The following is a 19,975-nucleotide window of genomic DNA, read 5'->3' as shown; positions in this document are numbered from 1 at the left end:
AATTTGTAACTTGGCCTTTTGGAAAGTTATCTTTTGGGCAGTTGCTCATAATATGGACAGTAAAGGATAGAGAGCACTTACAGCTATCAGTGATACAATGCACTTTGTGTAAAGTGGAGAAAGATTGAGGGGAGTAGTCCTTGTTCAAAGTGCTCCATCATTTTATGTAGAAGAATAATATTTTTCAATGTTATGTAAAAAAAAATGTTTTCCGGTCTGTTTGGGGAGCCTCTTATCAGGTTATTCTCATTGCCAGGCTTCTCAATGAAAGCACAATTGTGGCATCACAGCCTTCAATCGTACTGAAGAGATTCCATAATAAACAATGGTGCTACTACTTCATAATGACTTGTGAACACTCCTTAGCTCTGTCCAACTCCAAGAAACCATGCCTCAGGTTGGGATACTGCATCCCTAATTAGTACTGTGATTTACAAAGATTATGACTTTTGGCTACTCTTGTTTTCTGTGGAGCGTAGTAAGGTTAACTGGGCTATTTTATATCAGTAACATCCTTGAGGGTGGCCTAGCAGAATCTCTGAAGCAATGAAAATACTGTTTCTGCAGAAAATGCAAAAGATATAATGGTACTTTTCTGTATGAAGTGATGGCATACTTCAAATATCAGACAAAACTACTTCCCTTTCTCACTTTTTTGAAACTTTTTTTAAGTGCATGTTGCAACAAAGTATTCTGAAGTTTTTTCAAAACTTATCTAAGTGCACATATCTTTATTTGTTTCTTGAATACTATTCTTTTCCAATGCAGGTGCATTGTTTGCTTTCGCTGTCTTCCGTATATTCACTTTATAAAATATAAATTCTTAATGCCATTGAACACTGCATTGTTAAGCATTAAGTTGGCAACAATCCCTTTTGCAGGTAGTCGGAAGATTGTGATGCGTGTTTTGGAGCTGCTGGCTGAAGTGGTGTTGCTCATCAATGATTCAATCTCAGAAGATGTCTGGGTTGATGACAGTCTTGCAGGTCGAGAACTGGTAAGACTATTCATTATGTGCTGCGGCTTGCTGATCATGGTACGCTTGGTGCATGTTACTATCTAGCATCTTGCATTTCTATATTACATTTACATTAATAAATATGCCTATAAACAGAATCTAATATTTTATTAAGGAGAAACTGAATGGGTTGGGGCAGTTATTGGTCTGTTTGAGATCAAGTACAGTCTTAATTTTTTGTAGATGTACTGAATTAGTGATGACTTCAGTCCTCCATACAGAATGTGAAGTTATTTATTTTATTTATTTGCACCCCAAGGATGTCAAGTGTGTACTGGCAGCTGGTTTTGTTTTCTAAAGGGACCCAGTGGCAGCAATTAAAAACCCCCACTGGGAGCAGATGGTAATAAAAATCCATCAGTTATTTCTCTTCAGAGTTTCTGATGTCAGTCAAAACTAGTTTGTCTCTAGCACATTAGATAAATGAAAGACTTGCATTTATATAGCACCTTTGACAAATTCAGAATGTCCTAAAAATGCTTTTTGGCCAATAACATATTTTTGAACTGTAGTCACTGTTGTAATGTAACAAAAAATAAAGTCATCCTGTGCATTTGGAGCTCTGCAAAGTTCAGGATATGACTCTGGGAGTGCATTGGATAGTGATAAATGCCATCAAAGTCTGGGGAGAGGTAAGAGGTAGAAATGAAAATTATTGCAGCATGCCTTGATTTAAAATGACAATAGTAAATAACAGCAGTTTAATTGTTGAGTATTTGCAGGGTTTTTTTTTTTGTTCCACTGTGCATGGTAAACCTAAAAATTATTCCTTTTGTCCAAACACAATTTCTCCATCGATGCTGCCAGACCTGCTGAGTTTTTCCAGGTATTCCTGTTTTTGTTTTACAATTAATAGCTATCTTGGCAAATCTTGCTTCAAGTTTCACTGACCACTGTCACAAGAGAAACAGCAACGGTTGTTTAGGCAAGTTACGGTTTCAGTCAAAGCTTCCCAATCTGGTGAATATCCTGTTCTAACCAGTAGGGGGGAGCAGTAAATCAGTAATAAGTCCATACTGTAGAAGTGCTAAAATACGCACAAAAACTGCTCAATCCTCTAGCTATATTAAGGGATGTCTTCAGAGCTTGAAATAAATCCTGGTTGCATGAGTAAATATCCCGGCAACTAGATGTCAGGGCAGTGCTAATTTGGAAATCTGACTTCAATAATTGTTTCTGAAAAAAGAGCCCCTGCTTAACTTAAAACTTTCAGGCATCAAAGAGTCAGACTATAGCTGATTTCCAGCATTCATAGTATTTTGCTTGTGGACAGACTATTTTTGCAACGTTGTCTGTTGGAAATAGGGATGTGATCTGAAGCTGTAGGAATCTTACTCTGTAGGTATACCTGGCTGACAATACCAAGTTCTTTTTAATCCATTGACCACAGACAGTCATTACTAATTCCAATTCAGAAATTATTTGTTTGGGGAGCTGACAACAGGCAAGTTTCATAGCAATTTCTTGCATCTCACAAGTTTGCCTGCCTTGATGTGTACAAAGTCTGGCATGCGCCATTCACTTATAAGGCCCAGGCGAAACCTAGTTAATGCTCAGTACATATTTGCTGCTAGAAGATATTTATAACCATTTAGAAATGAAGCAGAAGAGAAAAATGGGTATAGATGGTGGTGATTGGGTAGTCAAGCTAGTTTGTTCCCACTTATTACGTTTTACTTCAAGGTGCATCAGGCTTGGGGGATTCAAGAGCATAAATGTTTTAGGGATAAGGATAGCAGCTTGCATTTTTATAGAAGAAAATCCTAAGGTATATCACATGGATGAACACAGACAAAACTGGATCCCAAGCTTAAGAAGAGATGAGATATAAGGAGGGGGTGAACAAAAGTTTGGTCAAGGGGATGCATTTTAAGGAGCATCTTAATATAGATGGTGGAGAGAAAGAGAGGTAGGTCTTCCGGAGAGAATTCCAGATCATTGGGATTTAACAGGATAAAGGCACAGCTGCCCATGGTGGGGGAGAGCGTGGAATGTAGTGTTTGGCCTGGGGTGTGGAAGGAAAACTGGTTGTAGAGACAGAGGATGTTGCAGAGAGAGGGAACGGGAAGTTATGAAGTGATTTAAACACAAAGATGAGAATTTTAAATTGGAGGAATTGGGGGATTGGGAGTTCAGCAAGAGTAGAAAAAAGAGCTTGATCTAGTGCAGGAATAAGACATAGCAACAGGCCATTCAGTCTCCTCTGTCATTCAGTTTGATTATGGCTGATTTGCACAAACTTCATTTTTCCACCTTTTCTCCATATCCCTTGATACCCTTATCTAAGCAAAATCTGTTTAACTCTTCTTGAAAACTCCAGTTGTCCTAGCATCTGCAGCACTTTGGAGGAAACCTGTACTATCTTTTTTTTGAATAAAGTGTTTCCTGCTTTGTTCCTGAATGGCCCAGTTCTAATTTTGAAATTATGTCCCCTCGTTCTTGTTTATCCCCACCAGAAGAAATAGTTTCTTTGTATCCGCCTTATTAATTTTTTAAAAATTCATTCATGGCACGTGGGTGTCGCAGGCTAGGCCAGCATTTATGCCCATCCCTAATTGCCCTTGAAAAGGTGGTGGTGAGCTGCCTTCTTGAACCGCAGCAGTCCATGTGGTGTAGGTACACTCACACTGCTGTTAGGGAGGGAGTTCCAGGATTTTGATGCAGCAACAGTGAAAGAAAGGTGATATATTTCCAAGTCAGGATGGTGAGTGGCTTAGAGGGGTACTTCCAGGTGTTTGCTGCCCTTGTCCTTCTAGATGGTAGCCGTCGCGGGTTAGGAAGGTGCTGTCTAAGGAGGATTGGTAAGTTCCTGTAGTGCATCTTGTAGACACTGCTGCCACTGTGCGTTGGCGGTTGAGGGAATGAATGTTTGTGAAAGGGGTGCCAATCAAGCAGGCTACCTTGTCCTGGGTGGTGTCAAGCTTCTTGATTTTTGTTGGAGTTGCACTCATCCAGGTAAGTGGAGAGTATTTATCACACTCCTGACCTGTGCCTTGTAGATGGTGGACAGGCTTTTGGGAGTCACAGGATTCCTAGCCTCCGACCTCCTCTTATAGCCACAGTATTTATATGGCTAGTCCAGTTCATTTCTTGTCAATGATGACACCCAGGATGTTGATAGTGGGGGATTCAATGAAGGTAATGCTAATGAACATCAAGGGGTGACAGGTTCTCTCTTGTTGGAGATAGTCAATGCCTGGCACTTGGGTGGCATGAAGTTACTTTCCACTTGTTAGCCCAAGCTTGGAATTTGAACAGGTCTTGCTGCATTTGGACATGAACTGCTTCAGTGTCTGAGAAGTCACGAATGGTGCTGATCATTGTGCAATCATCAGCAAACATCCCCATTCCTGACCTTATGATGGAAGGAAGGTCATTGATGAAGCAGCTGATATGGTTGGGCCTAGGACATTACCCCGAGGAACTTTATTTGATTAGATCACACCTCAAGATAATACGCGCATACGAACAAGGAGCAGGAGTAGGCCATTCAGCCCCTCGAACCTGCTCTGCTATTTAATAAGATCATGGATGATCTGAAAGTAACTCAAAAATGTATCTCACCTACCGCCGATAACCTATCACCCCCTAGCTCACCAAGAATTTACCCACCTCTACCTTAAAAATATTCAAAGACTCTGCTTCCACCACCTTTTCGGGAAGAGAGTTCCAAAGACTCACGACCCACAGTGAAAAATTTCCCCTCATCTCTGTTTTAAATGGATGCCCCCTTATTATTAAACAGTGACCCTTAGTTCTAGATTCTTTCACAAAAGAAATCCTCTCCGCATTCATCCTTGTCAAGACCTCTCAGGATCTTATGTTTCAATCAACAACCAAGTCGCCTCTTACTTTTAACTCCAACAGATACAAGCCTAGTCTGCCCAACCTTTCTTCATAAGACAACCCACCCGTTCCAGGTATTAGTCTGATAAACCTTCTCTGAACTGTTTCCAAGCATTTACATCCTTCCTTAAATAAGGTGACCAATACTGTACACAGTACTCCATATGTGGTCTCACTAGTATCCTGAACAACTGAAGTATAACCTCCCTACTTTTGTATTCAATTCTCCTCACAATAAATGATAACATTCTATTGGCTTTCTTAATTACTTGCATATTAGTTTTTTGCGATTCATGCACTAGGACACCCAAACCCCTCTGCACCTCAGCTCTGCAATCTCTCACCATTTAGATAATATGCTTCTCTTTTATTCTTCTTGCCATAATGGACAATTTCACATTTTCCCACATTATACACCATTTGCCAGATCTTTGTCCATTCATTTAACCTATCCATATCTTTTTGAAGCTTCCTTATGCCCTCTATCTATCCTATCTATCTTTGTGTAATCAGCAAATTTGGCAACCATCCTATCCATCCCTTCATCCAAGTCACTTATATAAATTGTGAACAGTTGAGATCCCAGCACTGATCCCTATGACACATCACTCGTTACACCCTGCCAGCCTGAAAAAGACCCATTTATGCATACTCTCTTGTTCCTGTTAGTCAGCCAATCGTCTATCCATGCCAATATGTTACTCCCTATACCATGAGCTTCTGCAATAACCTTTGATGTGGCACTTTATCAAACACCTTCTGGAAATCTAAGTACAGTACATCTACCGGTTCCCCTTTATCCACAGCACATGTTACTTCCTCAAAAAACTCCAATAAGTTGGTGAAACATGATTTCCCTTTCACAAAACCATGTTGACTCTGCCTGATGGCCTTGAGCTTATCCAAGTGCCCTGCTATAACCTCTTGAAGAATAGCTTCTAACATTTTCCCTACGACAGGTAAAAATATAAGGTAAGCTTATGTAACGTGCCCGGTAAGGTAATAGTCAAGGACACTCATTCAAAATTTAATATTGGATTGGCAGGTCGGGTGAGTTGAAGTATGAGAAAATAAGCTTCGTTAGATCACGTAATTATTTTTCAGTTGTGGCTCTTATGTTCTTACTTTCAGACAAATGCATGTTTTTGAATAGTTACTTAAGTTGTTACTTTTATTACTAAATGTTTAATTGTCCCTTTCTCAGCACAAACTGATATCTGTACATTCTTAGATTTTGTTTAAGAAAACCATTATAGCTTGGATAACCTGTTGCAGCATGTAATTAGCCAGTGTTATTGATCTATGAGAAGCAATAATATTTTTCATTCCTGCTGTTTACAGAAGGAAAGCCTGATAGCAAGCTTGGATGCTTTAGGGGAAGCTCTCGGCTATCACAATAGCAGCATTACTGCAGAGCAGCCAGAGGCTACTATAGTGCATCACCGAATGGCATTTGTCAGCATTGCATTATTCACTGTACGTCTGCTACAGATAATTCTCCCTGTGGAGAAGGTGAGATGATGATCTTGTACATTTTTACATTAACAGTTAGGGTCATAATAAGTAATAATTGTCAGTTATTTCCAATAGATTAAAAAACGACCTCGTACAATGAGATCTATATTTACATCTGTGTGTACTTTTGAGTATATAATTAACTATGGTTTGAGGGCTATCATAGTTTCTTGGTATATTAATTTTTGCAATATTGATCCTTGATTCTGAAGTATACTTATGATTCTAATTTTGTGAATTTATGATTTCCCTTTTGGTCTTTTATAACTGCCATTTTAACTGACTATTCATCATGTAAAGTGCATGGCATAACAGTGCACTGGGTGCAGACAATGGAACATGCAATAGAAATGTTTAACTGAGCAAGGCAATATCAGTTGATGAGAATTTTGAAGGATTTCCTTCCATTAATATTGATAAGCTATTGTCCTGAGGGTTACAGACATAGCACGATTGTGGTGTAATTTACAATGATAATTTGAAAAAAGCACTGTGTTCTTCCGATTTAGTCTTGGTCTGTGAATGTGATATGGGATAAAATGCTAGCTTACTCTTACTAATCCCAAACTTTACTCTTTGAGTGAACTGTTGGAAATAATTAACGCAACCCATAATCTTTTCCTGTAAAGCAGCCAAGAAATAGGGCTAGTAACTCTCAGGAACCGCATATCACTTACTGCAGAAAATTTATTTTGAAATAACTTGAAACAATACAGAATTCTCAAGAAGCTTGTCCCTTTGGAGTTCCCTTGATGCTGCAGATACTGTTAGTAGGGTGTACACTTGCTTCATTCTGCACAGTACCTCTATACACATGTGCAGTTGTCTACATTTAGAAGCTAAGCATGGCATCATCATGTGGATGTATTAAGAAATAAATTGCCTGTTACAAAAAACCTAGCTCACTGAACTGAGACTGAGAGCAGAATAAAATTACAATGTGATGTCTCCAGTGAATTTTAGTGACAAATGGGTCTGAAATCACATTGGTTACTTTCCTAGTTACCTTCTGGGATCAGGCAATCTAAACAGGGACTGCTAATCTATCAGACTTACTGGTACACCAATCAAAATCAAGATTTTTAAATTATGACATTGTTCAAGGGAACTTAAGACTGAAGGGGTAAGCAACTTGAGAATTGTGTTGTTTAACTTATCATAAAATAAATTTCCTACAATGAGTGTTATGCTTTCTACTGAGTTACTGAAGTTACTGAGAGTTTTGACTGTGTTACAGGGTCAAGTTTATGGGTTGTGTTAGTTTCCAAAGGTTTCCTCCAAGAGAAGGAAATTGTGACTGTTTCAAGCAAACTAGCATTTTGGCCTTTGTACCAAATCTGGACCATGACTTGATGGGAACAAAACAAACTGCACTTTCTAGATGAATTATATCACAAGCATGGTTATGTCTGCAATCCTCGGGGCAATAGCATGTCAATATTAAGTGAGGGCAGATCCTTAAAAATTCTCATCAATTCATATTGCTTTGTTCATACTGAATATAATGGTATTTTCAATCTAAACTAAAACCAGCCATTTTGTTATTTCCTCCTCCAGCTGTTGTGTGCTCCCCATTATGAGGAAGGGCTGTGTTCAGTCTGAAGCAGATCCATTAATTTAATGGGGATTGTCATTAGAGTTAGTCTTGAGAATAACTCTGGAGCCACATGACCTTAGGGAGATGAAATTATTAATGGTTTGGCTTTAAGGAACTTCCCAAAAATTATCTTCACCTGCAATAATTTTGAGTTATGATAAACTTCAAGTAATCATAATCCTTGCCATATGTACATTCCAAAATCCCAGGGGTATATTGTAGGGACCACAAGCAGATGAGCATAATTTTGCACATCTTTAAGTATTGTTAAAAATCCAAGCTTCCTTTACAGGATACGCTGTGTGAAATTAGAAGAGATACGATACACAACCAAACTTTAGATTGTACACTCGGTCTTGGTTCCCATAAATCAAACATGAGAAATCTGTCTTGAGTCTTCTCCTAATAACTTTCTTTGCTGATGCATTTCTGAAAAAAAATACAGCAAACAGACCTTCCACTCCTGCCCCACCTCTGCCTATGCCAAAGCACAGTTCAAAAAATCATTCTGTCTTTGAGATTTAATCAAGAAAAATCCTTTGAAGTTTGGTTTCAATCTGGCTTACTATCAAAAACTGATACAAAATGCCACTTCTAATAACACAAATGTCAGGTTCCAAGGCTGTGTGTTCAGTCATTTGTTAGCAGCAGGTTAGAAACAGACTTTTTTATGTAGAACTACTCTAATATAATAATATTCAGAAATTGAATATGATTGCACGCACAAATGGAAATAACATTAATGCAATGATAAAAACCCCTTTAGAGTAGCAAGGGCACAAAATGTACTCTGGGTGGGGGCCTTCAGTGTCCATCACTGAGGATGGAGATGATAGTGGAACCTTCTCCTCCAGTTATTTTAGTTATCCACCAACATTCGCGACTGGATATAGCAAAACTGCAGATCTCTGATCTGTTAGTTATGGGATCACTTAGCTCTGTCAATCACATGCTGCTTACCATGCGTGTAGTTCTGTGTTGTAGCTTCACCAGATTCATACCTCATTTTTAGGTTCACCTAGTGCTGCTCCTGCCATGTGCTCTTACACTGGTCATTGAACTAGGGTTGGTCTCCTGGCTTGAAGATAATGTAGAGCGAGGGATATCCTGATCAATGAGGTCAGGTTGTGGTTGAAAACAATTCTGCTGCTGCTGGCTCACAACAGCTCAAGGATGCCCAGTTTTGTGTTGCAAGATCTGTTCTGAATCTATATAATTTAGTTCAGCAGCACGACTACTAACTGAGACCATTGAGCCCTAAAGGACATAACTGCCAGTCTGGACCTGCGGTAGATGATAAGAGAACCAAGACAAGTGGAAATACCTATTTTATCTTGCCCACACCATTCTTCCTGTCGCAGATGCATCTGTCCATTATGGAATTGATAGGAATGACCTTGACAGTCTTTGTGGGTATGGAGATCCATCTTCACATTGAGGATACCCTCCATCATGTCGCATGGCATTGTCACTGTGTAAACATTCCCATCCTCAATGATGATGGAGCCCAACATCCATCTTGGCTGCCTCCTGCGTTCCCCATCATCACAGATGCCAGTGAACCAATTGGCTTCACCCCATGTGATTTCAGTAAACAGCTGAGTACACTGGATACACCAAGGACAATGGGCTCTAACAACATCCTGGCAGTAATCATGAAGACTTGTGCTCCAGAATTAGCTGTTCCTCTAGCCAAACTGTTCCAGTACAGCTAAAATACTAGCATTTACCTGACCATGTGAAAAATTGGCCAAGTATGTCCTGTCTGGAAAAAGCAGGACAAAACAATCCTGAATTTGGGAAGGTCAAACAAGCCAAAGGATTACACAATGAATGGGAGGATACTGAAAGCTGTAGCGGAAGTGAGAGACATTGGAATGAATGTCCACAGATCCCTGAAGGTAGAGGACAGGTTGATAAGGTAGTTAAGAAGGCATATAGAATCCTTTCATTTATTAGCCCAGGCATAGAATATAAAAGCAGGGAAATTATGCTGGAACTGTTTAAATCATTAGTTAGGCCACAACTTGGGAGCTATGTACCGTTCTGATCGTCTCATTACAGAAAGGGTGTAATAGCATTAGAGAGGGTCCAGAGGAGATTTAAGAGTATGTTTCCAGGACTGGAAAATTGCAGCAATGATGAAAGATTGGATAGGCTGGGGTTGTTCTCCTTGGAACAGAGGAGGCTGAAAGGAGATTTGATTGAGATGTACAAATTGTGAGGAGCCTGGATAGAGTGCATGTGAAGAGTCTATTTACTTTAGCGAAGAGATCAGTGACTAGGGGACATAGATTTAAAGTGATTGGTAGAAAGATTAGAGGGGAGACGAGGAAGGATTTTTCCCACCCAGAGAGTTGTGTGGAACTCACTGCCTGAAAGTATAGTAGAGACAGAAACCCTTAACTCATTTAAAAGGTGTCTGGATATGCACCTGAAGTGCTGAAACCTGCAGTGTTGCGGACAAATGCTAGAAAATGGTATTTGTCTGGGTGGCTCTTTTTTTTGGCTGGCGCAGACATGATGGGCTAAGTGGCCTTTTCTGTGCTGTATACTTTATATGATTCTATTCTATGATTCTGAAAATCAATCCAACAAATTACTGCCCCTATCAGTCTACTCTCAATCATAGGCAAAGTGATGGAAGGTGTCATCGATAGTGGCACTTTACACAGCAATAACCTGCCCACCAGTGCTCAGCATGAGTTCTGTTAGGATCACCGGGCTCGTGACCTCATTACTGCCTTGGACCAAGCATGGACATAAGAGTTGAATCCAGAGGTGAGGTGATTACCCTTGATGTCATAGTAGCATTGATGGCGTGTGGCATGGAAGAGTTGTAGTAAAAATTGAAGTCAGTGAGAATTGGAGAAAAACTCGTCACTGGCTGGAATCATATCTAGTACAAAAGAAAATGTTGTTGTTGGAGGCCAAACTTCTCAGCTCCAGTGTATCGCTGCAGGAGTCCCTCAGGGCTGTGTTCAAGGCCCAACCATCTTCACCTGCTTCATCAGTGACCTTCCCTCGCATCATAAGGTCAAAAGTGAGTGCGTTCACTGGTGATTACACAGTCTTCAGTTCCATTGGCAAATCCTGATAAAAAAGAAGCTGTCCATGCCAGCATGCAGCAAGACCTGGATGCCATTCAGGCTGGGCTGCTGAGTGGCAAGTAACATTCGCGGCAGGCAATGATCATCCCCAACAAGGGGGAATCTAACCATCTCCCCATGACATTCATTAGTATTGCCATTGCTGAATCCCTCACCATAAACATCCTGGGAATTGCCACTGACCAGAAACTGAAGTTGACCAGCTACATAAATATTGTGGTTACAAGGGCAGGTCATAGGCTAGAAATTCTGCAGCGAATAACTCGCCTCCTGACTCCTAAAGCCTGTCCACCATCTACAAATGCAAGTCAGGTGTGTGATGGAATACTCTCCACTTGCCTGGATGAATGCAGCTCCCACAACAGCCAAAGAAAAAAACTTGACATCATCAGGGCAAAGCAGTCTGCTTGATTGGAAACCCAGCCAACACACGTTTCGAGTCCTCTTGATCCTTCAACAGAACTGAGTAATATTAGGAGAGGGGTGAAATATAAGCTGGTTTAAGGAGGGGGGGGGGGGGTGGTGGGGAGGAGAGAAGTGGGGGTGGTGGGGTGTGGTTGTAGGGACAAGCAAGCAGTGATAGGAGCAGATAATCAAAAGATGTCACAGACAAAAAAAACAGAGGTGTTGAAGGTGGTGGTATTATCTAAACGAATGTGCTAATTAAGAATGGATGGCAGGACACACAACGTACAGCTCTAGTGGGGCATGAAAAGTATAGATTTAAAAATAATGGAAATAGGTGGGCAAAGAAAAATCCATATAAATTATTGGAAAAAACAAAAGGAAGGGGGAAGAAATGGAAAGGGGTGGGGATGGAGGAGGGAGTTCAAGATCTGAAGTTGTTGAATTCAATATTCAGTTCGGAAGGCTATAAAATGCCTAGTCAGAAGATGAGGTGCTGTTCTTCCAGTTTGCGTTGGGCTTCACTGGAACAATGCAGCAAGCCAAGGACAGACATGTGGGCAAGAGAGCAGGGTGGAGTGTTAAAATGGCAAGCGACAGGGAGGTTTGGGTCTTTCTTGCGGAAAGACCGCAGGTGTTCTGCAAAGCAGTCGCCCAGTTTATGTTGGCCTCTCCAATGTAGAGGAGACTGCATTGGGACCAATGAATGCCGTAGACTAAGTTAGGGGAAATGCAAGTGAAATGCTGCTTCGCTTGAAAGGAGTGTTTGGGCCCTTGGACGGTGAGGAGAGAGGAAGTGAAGGGGCAGGTGTAGCATGTTTTGTGTGGGCATGGGGAGGTGCCATAGGTGGCGGTTGAGGAGTAGGGGGTGATGGAGGAGTGGACCAGGGTGTCCCGGAAGGAACGATCCCTATGGAATGCCACTGGAGGTGTGTGTGTTTGTGTGTGTCTGTGTGTGTCTGTCTGTCTGTGTGTGTCTGTCTGTATAAGTGAGGACAAGGGGGACCCTGTCAGCGTCGCTGGCAAGACCAGCATTTAATGCCCATCCCTAACTGCCCCTGAGCAGATGGTGGTGAGCTGCCGCCTTGAATTGCTGCACCCTGTGGTATAGGTTCACCCACACTGCTCTTAGAGAGGGTTTTCCAGGATTTTGACCCAGCGACAGTGAAGGAATGGTGATATATGTCCAAGCTAGGATGATGAGTTATTTGGAGGGGAACCTCCAGGTGGTGGTGTTCCCATCTATCTGTTGCCCTTGTCCTTCTAGGTGGTAGTGGTTGTGGGTTTGGAAGATCTAAGGAGGCTTGGTGAATTTCTGCAGTGTATCTTGTAGATGGTGCACACTGCTGCCACTGTACGTCAATGATGGAGGGAGTGAATGTTTGTGGATGGAGTGTTTTGTGTTGCCTTGACAGGGTAGTTGAAATATTGGTTACAACTAGCTTTGGATTTAGTTATTTTTTCTGCTTCCATCAGCAGTTTTTAATAATTAAGCTATTATAAAAAGGCATAACTGAGAGACGTTAATCTTGCAGATACCTAGCACCAATGCCCTGCGCCCCCCAATTCCACTTTTCTCTGCTCCTGCCCTAAAGACAGTGATTATTTGGCATATTGTTCCAAGAGACATAATTCAAACTGGCTGCAAAGATTTTGCAAAAGAGCCTGTTTTGTTCCGCAATTCAAAGTCTTTCTTGACTCCTGGTTTGTGAACTATGAGGGCTGAACACAATTCTCTCAGTTCTCTATTATAGCACCTCTTAGTGGTCATACTTCAATTATGAATGGAACATTTGGTGTCAGTAAGTTATTCAGTCCTGAGAAACATCACACTCCAGCTTTGTGGTGTCTTTATTGGATGTTTATCTGCACGTGCACTTTCCAGCAGGCACCATAGGTGCAGAAGTCCTGAATCATTTGTCTTTGTCTCTCTATAGCTTTGGGATACTGAAAATGTTCCCTGTTCTGACCCTTGGTGTAATTTTGCAATACAATAGGGGAAAGATATATGCATTTGTATAGGGATCATAATAGGAGAATATACTCTCTAAATTAACAAATATTTGCATAAGGTATCTATAAAGCTAAATTAAATTAAAATGGTAGATTTTGCTCGATGTAAGTATTTTGATCTTTCACAGAATCAAATCTGTAGCTCAAGCACCTTTTCATTTTGTGAAATTGAGCATTAAAGTCACTTCAGAAGGCACTGAGTTAATAAGTTCACCAGGATGGATGCTGCTGCAGTTTAAGTTATAGTTTTCTAATGTCTTGCTGGAAATGATTACATTTGTGATTTATCTTAAGGTTTTTAATTCTCTTGCAGGCTAGTGAGATTCTGCCAGAGAGCGTAGGAAATGCTCTGTATCTTCTGTCCCTGGATATATCATTTCGTTTAAGCTATCTCAGCATTCATGAGTCCATCACTGTCTACTTAGAACAGGTTAGCCCGGAGAGTTACAAGATGTATAAGAGAGCCACAGAGGTGGCACACTCGATGGAGTATACGTGTACTTTTATTAAGGAAGTTGAAGCAAAGGTAATTACTACTGCTGGTTTATTTATAAGGTCTGAGAACGTTTGTTGAAATTGACTTTTCTTTCAAAGAGCAAATCTTGCATCTTGTTCTTGTTTTCACACAGCAAGTAAGGTAATTGAATATTTTCATGTATTGCTCTAATTGAAAGGGTACATCAGGTTATTTGTTCTTGGACATTACATCATTGTGTGTTTTTGCAACTCTGTTACTTTCAAGCATTAATGTATGTAATTTTCAGAAATTTAATCCCTATTTTAAATTAAAAAGAAATGTTTTTTGTACTTTTGTACCACTGTTCAGAAGAATGAGGTAAGAGAGATGCTACTAGGCTTATGCCAGTGTCATTTAATCTGGCTTTAGAGATATAGGAGAGTAACCTCTGATATTTTTCTTCTAACAATGCCCACTTTATGAACCAAAAATGTTAAACTTTCTCAATTTTCTGTTTGTAGTACATGCTATATTGATTTGCCATTAATCAAGGGCACTCCTTGAGTGTGACCATTTTAAAGAAAGTTGTGTGTGGTTAATGAACAATTGAATTTGAATTGTACTTGCTGCAAATATGCAACCTTTTTCTATTTTATTCACGACTGTTTGGCATATGCAGCAAGTTTTCCATTAGTTGGTGTATTTGTGAAGTAGTATTTATTAGTGTAAATTCTTGTTTAATTTTTGAATAGAAATCTTCCTGCATGAAACTATGCTTTTTTTCAAAAAAGTTAGATAACTACCAAATAAAGATAAATAATTTAAGAGCCTGAAGAAAATATCAATGGCACAAGATTTGCATTTTGATATTAATTATATTATTATAGTCCAGATTTTGAAGGGACCTGTTTCGGATCTCCCACTCGAGACAGTTGCAGACATTTCATCATGAAGCAATTGCAGAATTGTGAAGAAGTTTCTTGAACATCCAAATCATTGTAGCACAGTCCATTTACTGAAATTGACTGTGTCAGAGGCTTAGGTCAGGTCAATGAATGCAATGAAGATTCTCTGGTGTTATTTTTGATTTTTTTTGGGATTGTCTGGCAACAAATACCATGTCAGAAGTTCCTCTGGCAGACCTAAAGCCACAGTGTATCTCAGCCACAGGAAGTAGGCGATTCAGGAGAGTGCATGTCTGCATTTTCCCTATGATGAGCAAGAGGGAAATACCTTGATAGTTTCCAGACTAGGGAAAACAAGGCTATTCACCTCGTCAAAGGTCAACTGCCCTCTGAGTATTAAATACCATCTAGATAGAAATGCCAAAACTAAACTGACCACCATAGATATATGATCTACAATTTGCTGATGACTACAGTGTTGTTGACCACACTGCACCAGATTTGCAAGCCATTCTCGATTTCTTCAATTCTCCAGCCAAGAAACTCTGCCTGCCCTTGGATGTTGCCAAATTAAAACTCATAAATCAATCCAAACCTCATCAGCTAAATAGTCCACCCCCCATATATGTTGAAGGAAAGACTCCGGAACATGTTGATCACTTCTTGTGCTTCGGCAGTCACCTTTCACTACAGACATGATTGACGAGGAGATCCTTCATTGGATCAGCTGCATCAGTTCAACCTTTTACAAATTACGGCTGCAAGTGTTTGACAACAAAGCTGCACAATTGAGCAAAAGTCTTTGTATACAAAGTAGTTGTCGTTACCACGCTTCTGTACTGCAGCAAAAATCTAGATTGTGTATCAGTGACACCTAGGAGCGTTAGAGAAATTCTGTCAGCAGTACCTCTGCCACACCCTCCAGATTCGACAGGAGGATTATCAGACCAATGCTAGTGACCTCCTTGAAGCTAGGTCTACAGGCATTCAGGCAAAATTCATGGAAATTAGACTTAAGTAGACTGGCCAGTGTTTTAAGAGCTGACCACTGTCCATATGGCTGGAAATAATCTCCCCTGCCAGGACTCAATTCTGAAATGGCCAATGTTCCAGGGCAGGACAAAGAAAAAGCTTCAAAGATACTCTGAAGCTCCAACACCATTGACCTTAATGACTGGAAGGAGCTTGCTACCAGTAGCTCAGAATTGCAACAACATGTTCAGCAATCTGCATCATGCTTCAAGTCCCAACGCCTTAATGATGAGACAGAGCAACCATAAAGAAGAAAAGTGCTAACCCTGCACTCTGGATCCCACTTCCTTATGGGATGTCCTGCCCCCGTGCCCAAAGATCTGTGGGTTGACAAAGAGTTCATTCAGTCACACACAGACCCATGGCAGAAACTTGTGACCCTGAATAGACATCATCTCTAATCGAGGGATGGATGATGATGACGAGTGTTACAATTTATTTTTAAAGTCTTCATCAGTTGTAGCTACAATTTCTACAGCAAGTACAGATACATTTTGAACTTGGCTGTGAATTGTTTGTTTTCAAAATAGTTAAGATTTCACATTAAAATAAGAATGCTATGCAACTGTTGAAACATTTACAGATTGTTATATTTCACTGGTGCTTTAGAAAAAGAGATTCCATTCTGGTCACTACAGAAAGGTCATCATCATTGTACTGATGCCATTTGTAAATAATACAGCATTTTTTGGTGATGCAAAGTAATAGTTTGGCAACTTTCTGTTTTTTGGCATCTTCCATAATTGAATAATGATGGTACCCTGATTTCAAATGCTGTCTTTAGTATATAGTCTCTGGTTTACTTGATGTAAAATATTTTTTGAATAGTGAAAAGAATCTTCGCCACCTAATTGCATTTTTCTTTTTCTAGGGTGAAAGGAATCTTATGGACCTGATTGAGTTCGCAGACCAGGCACTGACCAGCCTTCCCTATCATCAGCAGCTACAGCTGATCCGAAAATATATTGAAATCTGCTCAGAAATGTAAAGAATGGGATTTCTCATTGAGATTGCTCTTCCCCTAATGCAGATACAGGATTATGTCAAGACTAACAAAGCCACTTTTCTAAACACAGTTTCTCATCAATCGAACCCAAGCAATGTCACTTATTTGATTCATTAGAATATGTTAAAGCCATCTTTTTGGAATAGTTTTCCAAATCAGATTCTTTTGTCTACACTGAAAATGAATGCGATTAGGTTGGTTACCTGTTGAAGGGATGGTGCACTCCAGTGTAGATTGTGAATGATTGTCCTTAAACATGTAGACCTTTAACGTTATTATTCCATTTTGGGTGTCAATACAGTTTGCAATGTCTTTCTTAAAAAAGAAAATTCTATATCTATTGTTCAAAGTGAATGAATTATAAATTTTCTCAATTATTTTGAATACATTTTTGGCATTAATTTAAGGTATGTGGCAGCACTAGTTATTTTACTGGGTTAGTAATCTAGGAGCCTGGACGAAGGATTTAGAGACATGAGTTCAAATCTCACCCTCGCAGCAGAAGGTTTTAAATTCAATTAATTAAATACAAAAATTGGAATAAAACGCTACTATCAGTAGTAGTAGTGCCTTTGGTATTACTGAATTGTCATTTTTTAAAAATCTTACTTAGTTTACTAATGTCCTTTTTTTTAGGGAATCAAATCTGCTGTCATTACCAGGCCTGACGTGTATGTGACTCCAGATCTACAACAATGTGATTGACTCTTAACTGTCCTCTGAAATGGCCTGGCAAACCATTCAGTTGCATCTAAGAAGGTGGCTCACCACCTTTTTCTCAGGGGAAAGAGGATGCATAAAAAAATGTTATTGATTCAGCTTCAAATTGCCATAACAGATCCTTGTTCCTTGCCCTAATTTTTGCTTATTTATTATCCTTAAGCTCTTAATACTAATCTGTCAGCAGAAAGGATAGATAGGACCCTGATGATGCTACTTTGTGACCACTAGCAGCTGCGGTGGAGCAACCCAACTTCCTCCTGGTGTTCTCTTCGATTCTGCGCTCCCCCACCCCCACCACTCCAGTGGCTACCTGGCAATTTTACCTTGCTGATAAGTCAACATAATGTTTCAATTATTCAGATATTCTATGCTAAATCCAAATACCACGCCATATCTCCAAGGTTCTCAGAACTTTTTGTTAGCAACATGATGCTGAGACCAAGTTGGAAATGCTACTTGGAAAAATGTCTTTTGAACTATGTTTACTTTTTTTTGCACAATTGTACAACTTGTATAAATAGCAGTTTCTATGTTCAATTAAAGTAGGCATATAAAAGGACCCTAATTTGCTGTCAAAATAGCTGCGAGGTTAATGGCACTTGCTATCATTTATGTGTAAACCGTGCAGCAACTTCAGCCAACAGGCAGAACATGCAGTTACCTCAAATATCCAAAATTTGTGTCTAATTTATGCCACTCTGCTGTTAGTCACATAAAAAGGACTGTTTGCTATTTGCCTCACCATTGAAATGCACTTTACAATAAGTTAATTTTTTTATCTATTTCAGTCTAGGTACACTTTTAATTGTATAATAAGTGTTAACTACTGCCAAATTACCTCTCTGACACTGAAACTTAACTGTTACAAATGTGGAGTATCATTCCTTCAGTTTTTAATTGCTAGATTTTAAAAACTTATAATTTGAAATTTTGAAAGCAAAATAGTGTGGATGCTGGAAAAACTCAGCAGGTCTGGCAGCATCTGTTGAGAGAGAAACAGAGTTAACATTTCGAGTCCGTATGACTCGTCTTCAGTGCGGCCAGACCTGCTGAGTTTTTCCAGCAATTTTTGTTTTTATTTCAGATTTCCAGCATCCACAATATTTGGCTTTCATTGTATTGAAATAATTATGCACTAATATTGAAAAAAATGTTTGTTTTGAAATATTAGCAGCTGGCATGTTTTATTCTGGTCAGAAAGGAAATGTACTATGCTTGGGAAACTTTGAAGAATATTGTTGCTTTTTGTCTCCCCACAGTTCCAAATCTGTACAGGCCAGCCCAATACTTCAAGGAGAGAGTCAGAAAGTGTTCCTGAAATTTTTGTCTCATCCCTTGCCATCTATTAAAGTCGAGTCTTATCGCTGTTCTTTAAATCTTGTGAAGGTGAGCTATAAACAACTTTGACCTGTTAACGACCTGTAGATTTTATTTTTACTATTATATATCTGCACTTAAGGGGAACCTAGGTAAGCACATGAGGGAGAAAGGAATGGAAGGATATATTTGTTGGGTGAGATAAAGTAAAGGTGGGAGAATCCTCATGTGGAAGCATGAACATTCGTATAGACTTTTTGGGTTGAATGGCCTGTTATAAAATTCTGTGTAGTCTTCAATAATGTTGCATATTGGCTGAAGATGAGGCCAGGCAAGTTGAGGTGGGCACTGAGGCTGGGGAAAAGCAAGGGGTTTGGGTCGAGGCTGGACAGCGAGTAAACACATCACAAGCACACTGCCTATCAAACTGCAAGAGAGTCGAAGACTGATGGGTAAGGATGGTGAAGGTTGCTGGTGGAAGTCTCGGGCACTAAAGAACAGAGTCTGCTGGTCTGTGTTATGAAGGTAACTTGAGACTCAGTTCTGTGCTTATGTATCTTTGAGTTTGCTGTGGAGAATGAAACAAGGAGCTGTTGTGACCTCGCAACATTATTTTAACCAGTGAGAGATATTAGAAAAACTGAACCAATAAGAGAGCTCAGCCATGAGTTTAACCTGAACCAATTAGGACATCTCAAGAACTTCACAGCCAAAGAATTACCTTTGAAATATAATGACTATTTTTGATGTAGCTGATTTGCACACAGGGAGTCCCGCAAGCAGCATTGTGATAAATTTGCAAATAATCTGTTTCTGATGGTGGTGATTGAGGGACAAATGGTGGTCCAGAAGCCATAAAACCTCCCCTGCATTTCCTCAGTGCAACATGATTTATTTTCCACCTGTACAAGAAGATGAGCCTCACTTCTTATGATTCATTCAAAAGATGATATTTTAACAGTATCGCATTCCACAATATTGCATTAAGGTGTCAGTCTGGTAAAGTCCTGGTGTGGGGCATGAACTCAAAA

General features: G+C 39.8%; 1 protein-coding gene across 2 annotated transcripts in view; it reads left to right on the top strand.

Annotated features, from left to right (window-relative positions):
• Positions 1–19,975, top strand: part of rttn (rotatin) — a 218,535-nt gene that overhangs the window by 53,159 nt on the left and 145,401 nt on the right. For both annotated transcript variants that reach the window (XM_041190273.1, XM_041190274.1), the window contains 5 exons: positions 882–997; positions 6,206–6,376; positions 13,818–14,030; positions 16,770–16,882; positions 18,887–19,013. In XM_041190273.1, the coding sequence (XP_041046207.1) occupies positions 882–997; positions 6,206–6,376; positions 13,818–14,030; positions 16,770–16,882; positions 18,887–19,013 (740 nt within the window). The remainder of the gene's footprint in view (positions 1–881; positions 998–6,205; positions 6,377–13,817; positions 14,031–16,769; positions 16,883–18,886; positions 19,014–19,975) is intronic.

The sequence above is a fragment of the Carcharodon carcharias genome, chromosome 6 (genome assembly GCF_017639515.1).
Source record: "Carcharodon carcharias isolate sCarCar2 chromosome 6, sCarCar2.pri, whole genome shotgun sequence".
Classification (NCBI taxonomy): Eukaryota; Metazoa; Chordata; class Chondrichthyes; order Lamniformes; family Lamnidae; genus Carcharodon; species Carcharodon carcharias.
The sequence above is the reverse complement of the archived record's forward strand: the minus strand, read 5'-3'. Positions and strand labels throughout refer to the sequence as shown.